Source organism: Haematobia irritans, chromosome 3, assembly GCF_050003625.1.
Source record: "Haematobia irritans isolate KBUSLIRL chromosome 3, ASM5000362v1, whole genome shotgun sequence".
NCBI lineage: Eukaryota > Metazoa > Arthropoda > Insecta > Diptera > Muscidae > Haematobia > Haematobia irritans.
In genome coordinates this window covers 107,686,851-107,707,125 of record NC_134399.1, presented here as the reverse complement: position 1 = coordinate 107,707,125, position 20,275 = coordinate 107,686,851, and the positions used below count along the sequence as shown (strand labels likewise).

Sequence of the window (20,275 nt, the reverse complement as noted above, 5' to 3'; positions counted from 1 at the left end):
CATTTTTCTCCACTCTTTACCAATTACAAAAATTCAAAAAAAAGAAAGAAACCCAAAATGCACAGATTGAAAAAAGTGAAATGTATTTAAAATTTGCATAACAATTTAGCCAAATGCGTTTGTCTTTCTGGTGTTAACGGCTGTTTGGCATTTTCGTTGAATTCAGTTTTGGACTTGGCCCAAAACCTATTAACAAAGCAGTGTGGAGCAGTATTTAGAGAAAATGTTTATTATTATTTCGTTTATTATTTTGCTTTATATTTTAACACATAATTAAAAAAAAAAACTACAACTCATTTTGCAAAATGCGATCACAAGAAGCCCATGACTGCTTATGTCTTCATCGTTAAGAAAAATATTTACTTTCATTAGGAGACCCACAGACAAGCAGCCATCGAATAAGAAAAAAATTTGAAAATTTTGTAATATTCATGTATTGAAATATCAAACCACATAATATGAATAAAAATGGGCAGCTCCAACATACTTTCGTTTCGATAATGAGATCAGCGCAACTATATTCCATGTAGACATGAGTACTGCATAGATGCATAGGAAAAATTTGTTATGGCAAAATATTTGTTTTATTGTTAGTCAATAGCAAAGAATGTGGAGCATAAATTGTCTCGTCAAGTATTTGAATTTATTTTTATACAATGAACCACTAACTGGTCAATATATTGTTTTATTATTACTTATAATTAATTTTAATTCATTCACTTCAATTCTATTAAATTTTTAATTTATTGCTTATCCAACATATTTGTAAAATATTTTGACTTTTAATAATTGTAATCTTGATATTTAGTGCCATTGTAGGTGAACTTGATCTCTTTAGATAAAGTAACAATTAAAATTCTCAAACATCCGGAGGTAAAGTAATTCTTTGTTTGGAAAATATATTTTCCAAATTTAAATGTTGAAAGCATTATTTTGTTTTGATATATGTACCTTGTTTGGAGTTTTTTATCATAATTAAAATGTAAGAGTAACTTAATTCAGTTGGCATTACAATTAGAGCAATTAAGAAAAACTAAAACAGAACAACCACACCACCGACATAGAGATCGTTTCACTCCATATACGCATTTTTGAATGACTGACTCGTCATCTTACTACAAAGCTAAGAGGCAAACGTAGACAACATCAGCTTAGTAGAGCATATAAACCAAACTGAGCTGAGGTTAAAATTATCTTAGACACCTGCTTAACAGAAATGTTGTAAAATGAATTTACTTAAATGCTACGAAATTAAATTTGAAGACTTAAAAAAAGGGGGCTAGAAATGTTGGCTCCCTTGGTGGTAACTATGACTTTATTGCCATTTTCCTGATGTAAATTTCATGAGCATAACGTTAAAAGATGTTTAACAATCGCATATATTTAAATTTTCAATTTCACTTTCATGTGTGAAAGTTGATTCTAAGAACAAACAAAGGAACAACTAAAACAATATAAGAAAAAATACAAATAATGAGAAGGTGGTTTACACATCACTTATTAACGACTAATTATAAACTAAATAATTTTGCAAAATTCACTATAGAAATGAAATTTTGACAAAATTTCCTATAGCAATGAAATTTTGACGAAATTACCTATACAAATGAAATTTTAACAAAATTTCCATTAGAAATAAAATTATGGTAAAATTTCTTATAGAAATGAAATTTTGGTAAAATTTCCTACATAAATGAAAATTTGGCAACATTTCCTATAAAAACTAAATATTGAGAAAATTTTCTATAGAAATGAAATTTTTAGAAAATTTCCTATAGAAATGAAATTTTGACAAAATTTCCTAAAGAAATGAAATATTGACAAAATTTTCAGCACAAATGACATTTTGAGAAAATTTCCTAGAAAAATGAAATTTTATCAAAAAGTTTCCCATAGAAATGAAATTTTGAAAAAATTTTCAACAGAAATAAAATTTTGACAAAATTTCCTACAGAAATGAAATTTTGACAACATCTTCTATAGAAATAAAATTGTGATAAAATTTCCTAAAGAAATGAAATTTTGACAAAATTTCCTATAGAAATGAAATTTTGACAAAATCTTCTATAGAAATGAAGTTTTGACAAAATTTCCTATAAAAATGAAATTTTTACAAAATTTCCTATAGAAATGAAATTTTGATAAAATTTCCTATAAAAATGAAATTTTTACAAAATTTCTTATAGAAATGAAATTTTTACAGAATTTACTATGGAAATAAAATTCTGACAACATTTCCTATAAAAATGAAATTTTGACAAAATTTCCTATAGAAACGAAATTTTGAAAAATTTCCTACAGAAATAAAATTTTGACAAAATTTCCTACGGAAATGGAATTTTGACAAAATTTCCTATAGAAATGAAATTTTGACAAAATTTCCTATGGAAATGAAATTTTGTAAAAATTTCCTATGGAAATGAAATTTTGTAAAAATTTCCTATGGAAATGAAATTTTGAGAAAATTTCTTATAGAAATGGAATTTTGACAATATTTCCTATAGAAATGAAATTTTGACAAAATTTCCTAAAGAAATTAAATTTTGAGAAAATTTCGTAAAGAAATGAAATTTTGACAAAATTTCCTATAGAAATGATATTTTGTCAAAATTTCCTATGGAAATGAAACTTTTACAAAATTTCCTATAAAAATGAAATGTTGACAAAATCTTCTATAGAAACAAAATGTTGACAAAATTTCCTAAAGAAATGAAATGTTAACAAAGTTTCCTAAAGAAATGAAATTTTGACAAAATTTCCTAAAGAAATTAAATTTTGACAAAATTTCCTATAGAAATGATATTTTGTCAAAATTTCCTATGGAAATGAAATTTTTACAAAATTTCCTATAGAAATGAAATTTTGATAAAATCTTCTATAGAAACAAAATTTTGACAAAATTTCCTAAAGAAATTAAATTTTGACAAAATTTCCTAAATAAATGAAATTTTGACAAAATTTCCTAAAGAAATGAAATTTTGACAAAATTTCCTAAAGAAATGAAATTTTGACAAAATTTTCTAGAGAAACGAAATTTTAACAAAATTTCCAACAGAAATGAAATTTTGACAAAATTTCCTATAGAAATGAAATTTTGACAACATTTTCTATAGAAATGAAATTTTGAGAAAATTTCCTAGAGAAAATTTTGTAAAAATCTTCTATAGAAACAAAATGTTGACAAAATTTCCTAAAGAAATGAAATGTTAACAAAATTTCCTAAAGAAATGAAATTTTGACAAATTTTCCTAAAGAAATGATATTTTGTCAAAATTTCCTATGGAAATGAAATTTTTACAAAATCTTCTATAGAAACAAAATTTTGACAAAATTTCCTAAAGAAATGAAATTTTGACAAAATTTTCTAGAGAAACGAAATTTTAACAAAATTTCGAACAGAAATGAAATTTTGACAAAATTTCCTATAGAAATGAAATTTTGACAAAATTTTCTATAGAAATGAAATTTTGAGAAAATTTCGTAAAGAAATTCAATTTTGGGAAAATTCCTATAGGAATGACATTTTGCCAAAATTTCCTATAGAAATTAAATTTTGACAAAATTCCTAAAAAAATTAAATTTTCACAAAATTTCCTAAAGAAATGAAAACTTTAACAAAATTTCCCACAGAAATGAAATTTTGACAAAATTTCCTATGGAATCGAAATTTTGAAAAAATTTCCTAGAGAAATGAAATTTTCACAAAATTTCTTATAGAAATGAAATTTTGACAAAATTTCCAACAGAAATGAAATTTTGACAAAATTTCCTAAAGAAATGAAATTTTGACAAAATTTTCTAAAGAAATGAAATTTTGACAAAATATTCTATACAAATGATATTTTGTCAAAACTTCCTATGGAAATGACATTTTTACAAAATTTCCTATAGAAATGAAATTTTGTAAAAATTTCCTATGGAAATGAAATGTTGAGAAAATTTCTTATAGAAATGAAATTTTGACAAAATTTCCTATAGAAATGAAATTTTGCCAAATTTCCTATAGGAATGAAATTTTGACAAAATTACCTGTACAATGGAAATTTTAACAAAATTTCCATTAGAAATAAAATTATGGAAAAATTTCCTATAGAAATGAAATTTTGGTAAAATTTCCTACATAAATGAAAATTTGGCAACGTTTCCTATAAAACGAATATCCTACAGAAATGAAATTTTGATAAAAATTCCTATAGAAATGAAATTTTAACAAAATTTCCTATAGAAATGAAATTTTGACATAATTTTCTAGAGAAATGAAATTATGATAAAATTTTCTATAGAAATGAAATTTTGATAAAAATTCCTATAGAATTGAAATCTTGTCAATATTCCGACAGAAATGAAATTTTGGCAAAATTTCCTATAGAAATGAAATTTTGACAAAATTTCCAACAGAAATGAAATATTGACAAAATTTCCTAAAGAAATGAAATTTTGACAAAATTTCCTATAGAAATGAAATTTTGACAACATTTTCTCTAGAAATCATATTTTGTCAAAATTTCCTATAGAAATTAAATTTTTACAAAATTTCCTATGGAAATGAAATTTTGACAAAATTTCCTAAGGAAATGAAATTTTGACAAAATTTCCTAAGGAAATGAAATTTTGACAAAATTTCCTAAAGAAATGAAATGTTGACAAAATTTCCTATAGAAATGAAATTTTGACAAAATTTCCTATAGAAATGAAATTTTGACAAAATTTCCTATAGAAATGAAATTTTGTGAAAATTTCGTAAAGAAATTAAATTTTGAGAAAATTTTGTAAAGAAATTAAATTTTGAGAAAATTCCTATAGGAATGACATTTTGACAAAATTTCCTAAGAAATGAAATTTTGACAAAATTTCCTAAAGAAATGAAATTTTGACAAAATTTCCTAAAGAAATGAAATTTTGACAAAATCTCCTAAAGAAATGAAATTTTGACAAAATTTCCCATAGAAATGAAATGTGGATAAAATTTCCTATGGAAACGAAATTTTGACAAAATTTCCTATGGAATCGAAATTTTGAAAAAATTTCCTAGAGAAATGAAATTTTGACAAAATTTCCTATAGCAATGAAATTTTGACAAAATTTCCAACAGAAATGAAATTTTGACAAAATTTCCTAAAGAAATGAAATTTTGACAAAATTTCCTAAAGAAATGAAATTTTGACAAAATTTCCTAATGAAATGAAATTTTGACACAATTTTCTATACAAATGATATTTTGCCAAACTTCCTATGGAAATGAAATTTTTACAAAATTTCCTATAGAAATGAGATTTTGTAAAAATTTCCTATAGAAATGAGATTTTGTAAAAATTTCCTATGGAAATGAAATTTTGACTAAATTTGTTATATAGAAATGAAATTTTGACTAAATTTCTTATAGAAATGAAATTTTCATAAAATTTCCTAAAGAAATGAAATTTTGACAAAATTTCCTAGAGAAATTAAATTTTGACAAAATTTCCCACAGAAATGAAATTTTGAGAAAATTTCCTAGAGAAATGAAATTTTGACAAAATTTCTTAAAGAAATGAAATTTTGAGAAAATTTCCAAAAGAAATGAAATTTGACAAAATTTCCTAGAGAAGTGAAATTTTGAGGAAAATTTCTTATAAAATTGTAATTTTGAGAAAATTTCTTATAGAAATGAAATTTTGAGAAATTTTTTTATAGAAATGAAATTTGTTGTTGTTTTTTATTGCAGCTTAAAACCATACATTGACTAAACTACAAGTGTAGCTTAACCAACAGAGGAAAAGAATGTTTGTCAAATTTATTTGGGCAAAGCCCTATAGACTGCAAGATGGTTGGATGGACGCACGTTTCGGAATTACCACATTCCTCATCAGCATCCTCTACTTGCAGCAAAACTATCAACCAATTATCAGAATAAATTCAGGCAGTTTATTAAACCCAACAAAAACCACACTTGAACCCTCCGAAAAAAGATTTTACATTGATTTTGAGAAAATTTCTTATAAAAATGAAATTTTGACAAAATTTCCCACAGAAATGAAATTTTTAAAAAAATTCCTATGGAATCGAAATTTTGAAAAAATTTCCTATGGAATCGAAACTTTGACAAAATTTCCTATAGAAATGAAATTGTGACAAAATTTCGAACAGAAATGAAATTTTGACAAAATTTCCTAAAGAAATGAAATTTTGACAAAATTTCCTAAAGAAATGATATTTTGACAAAATTTTCTATACAAATGTTATTTTGTCAAAACTTCCTATGGAAATGAAATTTTTCAAAATTTCCTATAGAAATGAAATTTTGTAAAAATTTCCTATGGAAATGAAATGTTGAGAAAATTTCTTATAGAAGTGAAATTTTAACTAAACTTCCTATAGAAATGAAATTTTGACTAAATTTCTTATAGAAATGAAATTTTCATAAAATTTCCTAGAGAAATGAAATTTTGACAAAATTTCCTATAGAAATGAAATTTTGACAAAATTTCCAACAGAAATGAAATTTTGACAAAATGTCCAACAGAAATGAAATTCTGACAAAATTTCCTATAGAAATGAAATTTTGACCAAATCTTCTATAGAAATAAAATGTTGATAAAATTTCCTATAAAAATGAAATTTTGACAAAATTTCCTAAAGAAATGAAATGTTAACAAAATTTCCTAAAGAAATGAAATTTTGACAAAATTTCCTAAAGAAATTAAATTTTGACAAAATTTCCTAAAGAAATTAAATTTTGACAATATTTCCTATAGAAATGAAATTTTGACAAAATTTCCAATAGAAATAAATTTTGACAAAATATCCTATAAAAATGAATTTTTTTTACAGATTTTCCTATATAAATGAAATGTTGATAACTTTTCATATAGAAATGAAATTTTGACAGAATTTACTATAGAAATAAAATTTTGACAAAGTTTTCTATAGAAATGTAAATTACCTTTGTGTGGCTGAGGTGTTTATAGCCTACATCAGCTATAAAGCTGACTTCGGTAAATGTCTGTGCTAATTCAGAGCCTGATGAGAAAATAATGATGTTAGTCTAATATGGTAAAGCGGCGTCTGGTGGCGTTTGGTTGTATTATGACGGTTTGTGACTCTGCTGGGATTGGCAACACAACACCGATGGGCAAAGTTTGTTTGTTTCTTTAGTCTTTTGTATTGAATCAGTAGCTTTCGTGTTGCGCCTAAATGCTGCTACACTTATTTATTTAATTTTAAGCATTTTCTTATCAAACATAGTTTTAGGCAAATATTACAAATATATGTGTTTTTAGATTTGAAGCACAATATGTTTTGGTGATACCTTGTTATAAAGAAACCATCACTAATTTGGCTATGCATTGTTTTTTTTTTTTTCATTTACAGAACTCATGATTATGCGCCACCATTGAATGCCAATATTAAAAATACGAATTATAATAGTAGCTCTCAACGTAAAATTAATAACCAGAAAAATCTTGCCTATAACAACATGCATTCACATCAATTGGACGGTTACAATGATTCAATGCACTCTGGTAGTATTTCATCGATTGAAAGACCGAATGGAGGCGCATTAGCTTTGCATTATGCAGCGGCTAGAGGTTGTTTGGATTGCGTGCAACTTTTAGTGGCAGCATCAGCAGATATTTGGTAAGCGATTTTCACACTTTAATTGTTTTGTTAAGTTAACACAACACCTTGTGTTGTCTTTACATAGTAAAAGATTGCTGACTTGTACTACTAATGGATCGATACATCTTTAATTTTTCAAATTCTGCTTTCAAATATAATAGCTGTGCATTATCCCGAACGGTAGTCACATAAAAATGTAGACCTAACGGTTTCGAAAATGTTGTCAATATGAAGACTAGTTTAAATTAGGTATAGTGGTAGGTTGTGCCACCTTTGTGGCACACTTGCCAATTTTTCTTGAATTTTGTCAACAAATATTTATTTATTTTTAATGTCGGCATTTGTAATATAGTTTAGTTAAAATTGTCTAAAATTAACTTTAATTCTCTCTTCTGGTGGGTTAAATTTTTTTGAGTTCGTTAACCTTGATACTGCACACAAAAAAGTCAGTATAGTTTCCTAATCGGAAAAGCTTCTGGATGTTCGAAGTGTTGGGAGATCTTCGAAATAAAAATTGTTAAAAAATATTTTCCAGACCAAATATTTTTTTACTTTTTGATATCAATTGCAACAGTATTCCGATGTAGCTTAATAATAGAATACTGGTCAATGTGTAAAAAATTATCCAAATAAAACAAAATTTCCTGATACTCTTAATAATACTTAAACAATATACCAGTGGATACACACAAGATTTCAACAGTCATTTGCCTTATAAATAAGGCGGGAAAAGTCTCTCACTCGAGTCCGAAGGATTTCGATCAATCAGCTTATCCTCATTCCTACTTAAGACTCTGGAGAGGATGATAGATATTTATTTTAGAACTAGCATCGATTTGCTCTCGAAACGACAGCATGCATACTCGAAGGGCAGGTCTACTGAGACCGCATTGCATGAACTAGTCAGCTTTATTGAATCTATCTGTCAATGAATACACAATCGTGGCGTTTCTAGGCATCGAAGGGGCATTCAATAATGTCCATCCGAGCTCGATGTTAAATGGCAACTCTGAATGTTGATCCAAGTACACTTAGGCTGTTAGACGGGAGCCACCGTGGTGCAATGCAAGTTTTTCAGCGGTGGATTATCCCACCTCAGTAATGCTGGTGACATTTCTGAGGGTTTCAAAGCTTCTCTAAGTGGTTTCACTGCAATGTGGAACGCCGTTCGGACTCGGCTATAAAAAGGAGGTCCCTTGTCATTGAGCTTAACATGGAATCGGGCAGCACTCAGTGATAAGAGAGAAGTTCACTAATGTGGTATCACAATGGACTGAATAGTCTAAGTGAGCCTGATACATCGGGCTGCCACCTAACCTAACCTAGGCTGTTAGACGAACTTCAAATGAGGAGACGTATTTCAGCCACACTAGGACAAGCAAACATACAAAGGTATGTGAACAGAGGCAGACGCAGACGATGTGGCTCTAGCAGTCAGGGGAAAATTCCCATCCACAATCAGAGATGTTATACAGAGAGCCCTCCGGATGACCAAGAAATGGGCCAAAGAGAATGGTCTTGGAGTAAATCCAGCAAAGACAGAATTAGTCATGTACTGCAAAGATCGCAAAACTCCCACGGTTAAGCCCATATCTTTAGGGGGTATTGAAATTCCCTTAGGTGAGTGTGCCTTGGCGTTATTTTGGACAGAAAGCTGAACTTTAAGCTTAATATTGACGAAAGGGCTAGAAAAGCCACTTGTGCCAGAAGGCAATAGGAAAAAAGTGGGGACTAAAACCGAAAATTGTGCATTGGCTATACACGGCAGTGGTTAGACCTATAATGCTATATGGTGGTGTAGTCTGGTGGCCGGAATTTCAGCAACCGACAGGTTTAGATAAAGTTCAGCGTATGGCTTGCTTGTGTATCTCAGGTGCATTCAGTAAGACAGGAACAGATTCCCTTAATGTTATACTGCATCTATTGCCTTTAGACATTTTGGCCAAACAGTCAGCTGCAACAACGGCTGTGCGGTTGCGCGAGCTATCGCTGTGGTCGAAAAAAATGTACGGTCACAGTTCGGTTCTCAAATTAATGCCAGATGTGCCTAACGTAGTGGATTACACTCTGGCGAAACCACTTTTCGACAAATAGTTTGAAACTCTAATTCCCAACAGTGAGGCGTGGTGTAACATTCACAGACCCCGGGGAATAAAAGATATATAGATTTCTACACTGATGGCTCCAAATTGGATGGACAAGTGAGTTTCGGAGTATATTCCAAAGATCTGGAACTTCGAATAGCTAAAAGATTACCTAATCACTGTAGTGTTTTTCAGGCTGAAATATTAGCAATAAGAGAGGTGGTGAATTGGCTGAAAAGTAATGTTCCAATAAATATTGGCATTAATATATACTCAGACAGTAAACCTGCAATAAAATCCTTGGACTCTATGTTCCTTATCTCAAAAACGGCCATCGACTGCCACCAATCTCTCAACGAGATGGCTAAGCAGTACAATATTCACCTAATATGGGTGTCTGGCCATAGGAGCATACTGGGGAACTGCGAAGCAGATGAGTTAGCAAAGCTGGGAACTACCTTACATATTCCAGGGGAACTAGAATCTGTTGGTATGCCTCTGGCTACTTGCAAGCTCTTACTGCGTGAGAAGGCTGTTATGATGGCCAATGTTCGATGGGAGAATTGCAAGGGTTGTAACGACACCAAGCAAATATGGCCCTATTTAAATTTAAACCGGACACTAGATACGCTAGTGTTCTCAAGACGTCAGATATCACTCCTGATATCTGCTATAACGGATCGCTGCCTGTTGGCGAATTTGCAAAAACTATTGATGCGAAGTATAATGACCACTGCATGAGCTGTCATGATGCGGCGGAAAAGGAATCAATGAAACACCTCTTGTGTGAGTGTCCTGCATTTTGTGTAAGGCGTAAGCGAATTTTAGGGGCATAAAGCCTTAGAATACTGGTGGACCTGGAAAACGTTAACTTAAGCAGTATGTTAATGTTTTTGGAACAATCTGGTTGGTTGAACAAAACAAAATAATAGAAAAGGTTCAGTGGTTAAAACTAGAAGTGCCCAAGCGGCCTTACAATGGTGAAGATTTATCTGGAGTAATCGTAGAACCATCCAAATTTTCAACCACCGTCACATCAGCCGCTTCAATTGAGTCATCAAGGGCTTCCTCTTCACAGATCTCGGTGACTTTCGCAACAATACGCGGTTCAGCTTTGGTAAGGTTTGAGCCTGTAGAAACGTCCCGCATACGATTTTCGCCAATGTCTGCAGTGTTTATGTCTCTTTCGGCTTCGCTAGGAGATTTTTGTCACTGCTGACTCTACCGGAGGCTTGTCCGTTTCGGAATCCTTTGGCTGATCGCTTTTGTATACCTTCATATGGATATCATAACTTACACGTCCTTGGGTCTGGGCTAGATGTGACAGCGACTCTATGTTTAATATAAACACCGCATGTCGTCTTGGTCCATCCACCTCATCCAAACGACCAACCTTCCAATCGGCGGTTGGAAGATCTGGGTTACATTCTTTTAGTCTCTCTAGTATTGACTCAGGATCAGGAAGGTTTGTCGATATCCATGCATGTGCTCTAGGTTTAGCCGGCATGTCTTTTTTTTATCGACTAACTCCAAAGCGGCTCCTTCCTAAACTTCACCACATGCAGAGAAGGAATATGATCACCTCAACCATGTTTGGAGAGCAAAATGTTATTTTTGGACGGTAACCATGGAGCTTTTTTGTGGCAAAAATGTTGTTTTCTCGGCAAACATATACATGGTTGCCAAAGTCAGACATAGGCTTTTTGAGAAAATAATATGGTTGCCGCAAACATGTTACATGTTCTCCGTCCAAAAATAACATTTTTCTCTCGAAACATGGTTGAGGTGATCATATTCCTTCTCTGCGTGCAATTAGCATCAATGCAGTTTTAAAACAATCCATAGACCTCTGGTCGGCAAAAGCTATTAACTTATATCGTCCTTGATACCATCGAGCATCTTGCCGTCGAGGACTTGGTCCGGGAAACTTTTTTCGCACCTCTGAGTAGACACCAGACATCGCTTTCTCAATTTCCCCCCATTTTGCCTTGGAATCATACCGCCCAATGCTCCTTTATTAATGATAGCCATCACAAGGCTGTCTTTTGCAACTGAGGCAAACGATCTTTGATCCCGTTTAGAGGATGGCAGCTCATCCGGTCGTTCCCTTTTCCAGCTTCAAGAATTCCTTGAGCCCATTTTAAGGAATCGCTTTGCAACGTGCTTGGGTCGACTGATCCTAATTTCTTTAGGATAAACAAAGCATTTCTTCGTTCCTTGAATCTCTTTCGAGAGGGATTGCCTCCTTTTGATGTCGTCACCTTAGAAAAGGTTCGACTTGCCAAAGTGTGACCGCCAGTCGACCCGTCTACAGGTCGACTAATTTGGGCCTGACATTTGGTCGCTGCCCAAATTTATAACTTCAGTCGTTACCCGTCCACTGGGCCCTGAAGTTAGCAACCAAGTGGATGACTTTGAATTTCGCTGCATGGTGGTTTATTATTTCCACCACACGTGAAATTCGTAATAAGTACTTATTACGATGAAATACTCCGCTATTAGAAAACACGTATGTTCAGTTCGACGGTTGAATAATAAAATATGTAATAGGTACTTTTAGTTAAATGTGGTAACACAATGGACTGAATAGTCTAAGTGAGTCTTAAACTTAATCGGAGTGCCACTTTAACCTTACCTAACCTAAGGGTTAGGTCAAACTTTTAATAGGTTTCGAGCCTAATGTATATGAGCTATAAGATTCTTTGCTCTATTGCCATGGAGGATTTTTTAGAAAAAAAATTATTCATATGTTTTTTTGGATATTCTTCCTTCAGCTAATAGGACTATTGCATTTATGTAAATAAAACAATTTTTTTTCATATTAATTGTATATATTTTTTCATATTAGAAATATTCAAACAAAATGAGATATGCAAATTAGTAATGAAAACAACATATTTCTTAACATTTGAAAGTTCGATGTTCATTTCCTCTTTTAGTTTAAAAGAATTAAATTCAATTAAATTTCACATATCACCACCTTTCACACAAATGAGATAAAAGCAATTTTAAATGCCTTACAGGTTTATTTATTGTAATATTATTTAATTTAATGCTAATTGTGATATTAATTAGCATAAATACTTCAAATCAGCCTCTAAAAGTGGAGAAATATAATTTTGCAATTGTTTCATTGACAGCAAACAAGCATTCATGTCACACAAGCAATTTTTTCAATGATTGATTGTTCGATTAATTGCTTTTGGTCATTGTTAAAGACCATAGCAAATAAGGAGTAATGGGCGTATACACTTTGCAGCAATTTTATTTGAATTTAACCAGTAGTTTCCTTCTTGATATATTTGATCTTATAAAACAAGTCATTATAACGTGATAATAATTGACATTTACATTAGTCACTTTGTTTATTTAAAGTTTAGGTTTCCAAAAAAAATTGCTCTGATTTTGAAAAATAATCAATTAAAAAATGTAATTCTATTAAAATTTAATTGATTAAAATCAATATAAAAAAAAAACATTGCAAAATTCTGTCAATTAATTTTTAATTAAATCAATAAATTTTTTAATTGATATTGGTAATTGGCACTATAATTTCCATTATTAAAACAATTTTAATAAAAAACAAGTATATAAAGCAGTAAGTTCGGCCGGGCCGAATCTTAAATACCCACCACCATGAATCAAATATTATAGTTTCCTATGAAATTTTCAGGGGGATTTGGTGACAAGCAGATCAGTTCAACCAGTACACTTCCCGAAGACAAATTCAAAAATTTTACTTATGAAGACTAGATCAGATTCTGGATTTATAAGAACCATATTTGTTTGAGTTTTAGAGGAATCACAAACATCGTGTGCAAGTGTGCAAGGAAATGAAAATGAAATAACGCCTTTATTTAAAATCTAACATCTGTAAATTTTTACCCCCATTATTTAAATGATTACCAGAAGTAAAATCTGGAAACTTTAATTCAGATTCAAGCCATTTTCATTATCAGTGCACATGGACCGATATTCACCATTTTCGGCGCACCTCTTTATGTTCCTACAATACTTCTAGATTTAAAATTTCATGCAAATTTGATAAAAAACTATGGTTTCTAAAAGCCCAAGAAGTAAAATCGGGAGATCGGTCTATTTGGGAGATAAAGCAAAAATTGGTCCACATCGGTCCATAATTATATATAGCCCCCATATAAACCGATCCCCAGATTTGGCTTGCGAAGCTTCAAAGAGAAGCAAATTTCATCCGATACGGCTGAAATTTGGTACATGGTATAAGTATATGATCTCTAACAACCATGCAAAAATTGGTCCATATCGGTCCATAATTATATATAGCTCCCATATAAACCGATCCCCAGATTTGAACTCCGGAGCCTCTTAGAGGAGCAAAATTCATCCGATCCGGTTGAAATTTGGTACGTGGTGTTAGTATATGGTCTCTAACAACCATGTAAAAATTGGTCCATATTGGTCCATAATTATATATAGCCCCCATATAAACCGATTCCCAGATTTGGTTTGCGGATCCTCTAAGAGAAGCAAATTTCATCCGATCCGGCTAAAATTTGGTACATGGTATTATTATATAAGGGCTGTTTTCTTTTAGCACTGGATATGCTAAGCCGTTAAGGATTAAAAGAAAACAGATTACTCGTTTATCCAGGACATCTCCAACAATATGCAACACTGTCATCAGCTGTTTAAAAACAATCACAGAAAAGAATTGAAATCTTGCATTTTTAATGTATGAAATGCTCTAAATAGTAATAAATATTTACTGCTGCGATTATTTATGACACTGTATCACTTTGAATTTCATGTTTTTCGATAAAATAGTCACAATAAATTGCTATTGTGAATCGAAGAAGCGTCACTTTATCCAAATACAATCTGGCAACATCGGCGCGACTTGCACTGATGAGATGTTCTGGATAGAACACCAGTGCAACGATGTTCTGGATAGCCCATACAAATGTTGCATCCAGTGCAAAAAGAAAACAGCCCTATAGTCTCTAACAACCATTCAAAAATTTGTCCATATCGGTCCATAATTATATATAGCCCCCATATAAATCGATCCCCAGATTTGTCCTCCGGCGCCTCTTGGAGCAGCAAAATTCATCCGATCCGGTTGAAATTTGCAACGTTGTGTTAGTATAAGGCCGCTAATCACCATGCCAAGATTGGTCCATATCGGTCTATAGTTATATATAGCCGATCCCCAATCACACAAAAATTGGTCCATATCGGTTCATAATCATGGTTGCCACTCGAGCCAAAAATAATCTACTAAAATTTTATTTCTATAGAAAATTTTTTCAAAATTTTATTTCTATAGAAAATTTTGTCAAAATTTTATTTCTATAGAAAATTTTGTCAAAATTTTATTTCTATAGAAAATTTTGTTAACATTTTATTCGGTTCATAATAATGGTTGCCACTCGAGCCAAAAATAATCTACCAAAAGTTTATTTCTATAGAAAATTTTGTCAAAATTTTATTTCTATAGAAAATTTTGTCAAAATTTTATTTCTATAGAAAATTTTGTCAAAATTTTATTTCTAAGGAAATTGTTTTAAAATTTTATTTCTTTAGAAAATTTTATCAAAATTTTATTTCTATAGAAAATTTTGTCAAAATTTTATTTCTATAGAAAATTTTGTCAAAATTTTATTTCTATAGAAAATTTTGTCAAAATTTTATTTCTATAGAAAATTTTGTCAAAATTTTATTTCTATAGGAAAATTTTGTCAAAATTTTATTTCTATAGAAATTTTTTCCAAATTTTACTTCTATAGAAAATGTTGTCAAAATTTTATTTTGCCAAAATTTTATTTCTATAGAAACTTTAAACTTAATTATATACGTATTTAATCTGCCTTTTTTAGTTTAATATATACCACGTATGGACTGTGTGGTATATATTACGGTATTAAAATTATATATAGCCCCGGTCAATAATTATATATAGCCCCCATATAAGCCGATCCCCAGATTTGACCTCCGGAGCCTCTTAGAGGAGCAAAATTCATCCGATCCGGTTGAAATTTGGTACGTGGTGTTAGTTTATGGTCTCTAACAACCATTCAAGAATTGTTCCATATCGGTCCATAATTATATATAGCCCCCATATAAATCGATCCCCAGATTTGTCCTCCGGCGCCTCTTGGAGGAGCAAAATTCATCCGATCCGGTTGAAATTTGCAACGTTGTGTTAGTGTAAGGCCGCTAGTAACTATGCCAAAATTGGTCCATATCGGTCTATAGTTATATATAGCCGATCCCCATCACACAAAAATTGGTCCATATCGGTTCATAATCATGGTTGCCACTCGAGCCAAAAATAATCTACTAAAATTTTATTTCTATAGAAAATTTTTTCAAAATTTTATTTCTATAGAAAATTTTGTCAACATTTTATTTCTATAGAAAATTTTGTCAAAATTTTATTTCTATAGAAAATTTTGTTAAAATTTTATTCGGTTCATAATCATGGTTGCCACTCGAGCCAAAAATAATCTACCAAAAGTTTATTTCTATAGAAAATTTTGTCAAAATTTTATTTCTATAGAAAATTGTTTTAAAATTTTATTTCTATAGAAAATTTTGTCAAAATTTTATTTCTATAGAAAATTTTGTCAAAATTTTATTTCTAAAGAAATTTTTTCCAAATTTTACTTCTATAGAAAATGTTGTCAAAATTTTATTTTGCCAAAATTTTATTTCTATAGAAACTTTAAACTTAATTATATACGTATTTAGTCTGCCTTTTTTAGTTTAATATATACCACGTATGGACTGTGTGGTATATATTACGGTGTTAGGAAGTTTTAAGATAAATTGCCATCGGCAAGTGTTACCGCAACCCAAGTAAATCGATTGTGGATTACAGTCTTCAGTAGAAGTTTATACGCAATCCATGGTGGAGGGTACATAAGCTTCGGCCTGGCCGAACTTACGGCCGTATATACTTGTTTTAATTTTTATTGTTAATTATTTATTTATAACAAAATTCTTTATTACCGAAACGTCTAAATCGACTATTTGCCCGTTTTTTATGATAACCAATTAATTTAGTTTCCATATCCAGAAAAGGAATATAATTACATCAAACCTGTTTCAAGAGCAAAATTTTAATTTTGGACGGGGAACATGTAACATACCAATCACAATAATGTTATTTTCTCAGAAAATATGCTTTTAATTTCGTCAAACATGTTTATGTACAGCGATATAGTATTTTTGCGACAAAAAATTTCCATGTTCCCTGTCCAAAAATAACATTATACTCTTGAAACACGCGGAGAAAGAATATGAAACATACCCTATTTCTTTTCAGCGCGATATTTAAAATACAACATCTTTTGTTTCTAATATTTTTGTATCATAGTGCAGACAATGTTTGTTCTCAACAATCAATACACTAATCACATTGCTTTGAAATATAGTTAAAAAGAAAAAAATTGGTGTCAAAACTGTTATATTGAAAGTTTGTGCTTTTTGAGTTCGTACATAATAAGCTCCAATTGTTGTCGATGTTTGTTGCTTAAGTCTTTTGTTTTGCAACTCAACAGCCAACTTGAACAATTTATTGATAATTATATTTAATTATATGATCATGCTTTTTAGCAGTAATGCATGATAAATAAATGCAAAATAATTTTCTTGTACTCTTTTCAAACATTCAATGCTTGAATTTCAACCATAGTAGATGACATTAATTTGAATGATTTTAGAACAATGTTGGAAAATAAATATGCAATGAAAAGCTGCAGTGAGTCCGGAATTAATTAATATATGCTGGTTAATAGGCTAAACGATATTTGGCTAAAGGTCCCATGCAGCAACGGAGTTTAGTATCAAAGGAGTTAATTCTCAAGTATCCGGTGTGTATTAAATTTGAAATATTTGACAAAAGCAGTGTTACCAGTGAAAATTTTCGGTTTACCCTCCAAGGACAAGCAATGTCGCCTACATTTACTTAAATTTTCCCTACAATGTTCTCTACAATATTTTTCGTTAAACAAAATTTACAAAACAAAAAAGGCTCTATGTGCTTTATTATCTTAAAACATATGAAGAAAATGCAGCGTATATTACGTAAAAATAAATGTACATATATTACCACCACGGTTGCCACAGTTGTTAGAATTCTACCAAAAATAGTAGATTTTTTCTGTTTGGTAGATTGGTAGAATTCTTGATGTTTTGGTAGATCAAATCTCTATAGAAATAAAATTTTAAACAAAGTTTATAAAAATTTTGCGAAAAAAATCTACAAACATAAAATTTTGAGTACAAAATTCTACAAAAATGAAATGTTGACAATATTTTCTATAGAAATAACATTTTGACAACATTTTCTATGGAAATAAAATTTTGACAAAATCTTCTATGGAAATAAAATTTTGACAACATTTTCTATGGAAATAAAATATTCTATAGAAATAAAATTCTATAGAAAAAAAAATAAAAATTTCTATAGGTCAACATTTTCTATGGAAATAAAATTTTGACAAAATTTTCTATAGAAATAAAATTTTGACAAAATTTTCTATAGAAATAAAATTTGACAAAATTTTCTATAGAAATAAAATTTTGACAAAATTTTCTATAGAAATAAAATTTCGGCAAAATTTACTATAAAAATAAAATTCTGACAAAATTTTCTATAGAAATAAAATTTAGACAAAATTTTCTATAGAAATAAAATTTTGACAAAATTTTCTACAGAAATAAAATTTTAACAAAATTTTCTATAGAAATAAAATTTTGACAAAATTTTCTGTAGAAGTAAAATTTGGACAAAATTTTCTATAGAAATAAAATTTGGACAAAAGTTGTTCAAGAAATATTTGTTTGGTAAATTTGGTTTCTTTAAATTTTGGTAATTTTTTTTTGCACGATTGGTTTATATAAAAATAAAATTTTGGAAAAAGTTTCTATAAAAAATTTGCAAAAAAATTTACAAAAATAAAATTTTAAGAACAAAATTCTACAAAAATAATATGTTGACAAAATTTTCTATAGAAATAAATTTTTGACAAAATTTTCTATAGAAATAAAATTTTGACGAAATCTTCTATGGAAATAAAATTTTGACAAAATTTTCTAAAGAAATAAACTTTTGACAACATTTTCTATGGAAATAACATTTTGACAACATTTTCTATGGAAATAAAATATTCTATAGAAATAAAATTTTGCAAAAATTTTCTATAGAAATAAAATTTTCTATAGGACAACATTTTCTATAGAAATAAAATTTTGACAAAATTTTCCATAGAAATACAATTTTGACAAAAAATTTCTATAGAAATAAAATTTTTACAAAATTTTCCATAGAAATAAAATTTTTGCAAAATTTTCTATAGAAATAAAATTTTTACAAAGTTTACTATAGAAATAAAATTTTAACAAAATGTTGTATAGGAATAGAATTTTAACAAAATTTTCTATAGAAATAAAATTTTGACAAAATTTTCTATAGAAATAAAATTTTAACAAAATTTTGTATAGAAATAAAATTTTGACAAAATTTTCTATAAAAATAAAATGTTGACGAAATTTTCTATAGAAATAACATTTTGACAAAATTTTCTATGGAAATAAAATTTTGACAAAATTTTCTATAGAAATAAAACTTTGACAACATTTTCTAAGAAATAAAATTTTAACAAAATTTTCCATAGAAATAAAATTTTGACAAACATTTTCTATAGAAATAAAATTTTGACAAAATTTTCTATAGGAATAAATTTTTTACAAAATTTTCTATAGAAATAAAATTTTAACAAAATTTTCCATAGAAATAAAATTTTGACAAACATTTTCTATAGAAATAAAATTTTGACAAAATTTTCTATAGGAATAAAATTTTGACAAAATTTCCTATAGAAATAAATTTTTTATAAAATTTACTATAGAAATAAAAATTTGGCAAAATTTTGTATAGAAATAAAATTTTGACAAAATTTTCTATAGAAATAAAATTTTGACAAAATTTTCTATAGAAATACCATTTTGACAAAATTTTCTATGGAAATAAAATTCTGACAAAATTTTCTATAGAAATAAAACTTTGACAACATCTTCTAAGAAATAAAATTTTAACAAAATTTTCCATAGAAATAAAATTTTGACAAAAATTTTCTATAGAAATAAAATTTTTACAAAATTTTCCATAGAAATAAAATTTTGACAAAATTTTCTATGGAAATAAAATTTTAACAAAATTTTCCATAGAAATAAAATTTTGACAAACATTTTCTATAGAAATAAAATTTTGACAAAATTTTCTATAGGAATAAAATTTTTACAAAATTTCCTATAGAAATAAATTTTTTACAAAATTTACTATAGAAATAAAAATTTGGCAAAATTTTCTATAAAAATAAAATGTTGAAATAAAATTTTGACGAAATTTTCTATAGAAATAAAATTTTGACAAAAATTTTCTATAGAAATAAAATTTTGACAAAAATTTTCTATAGAAATAAAATTTTTACAAAATTTTCTATAGAAATAAAATTTTGACAAATTTTTCTATAGAAATAAAATTTTGACAAAATTTTGTATAGAAATAAAATTTTGACAAAATTTTGTATAGAAATAAAATTTTGACA

The 20,275-nt window shown here is 28.8% G+C and overlaps 1 protein-coding gene across 4 annotated transcripts in view; it reads left to right on the top strand.

The window, feature by feature from the left end:
- The window catches only part of f (espin protein forked), a 368,923-nt gene that overhangs the window by 201,424 nt on the left and 147,224 nt on the right, over positions 1-20,275 (top strand). For all 4 annotated transcript variants that reach the window (XM_075302418.1, XM_075302417.1, XM_075302419.1 and 1 more), the window contains one exon: positions 7,351-7,617. In XM_075302418.1, coding sequence (XP_075158533.1) covers positions 7,351-7,617 — 267 coding nt within the window. The remainder of the gene's footprint in view (positions 1-7,350; positions 7,618-20,275) is intronic.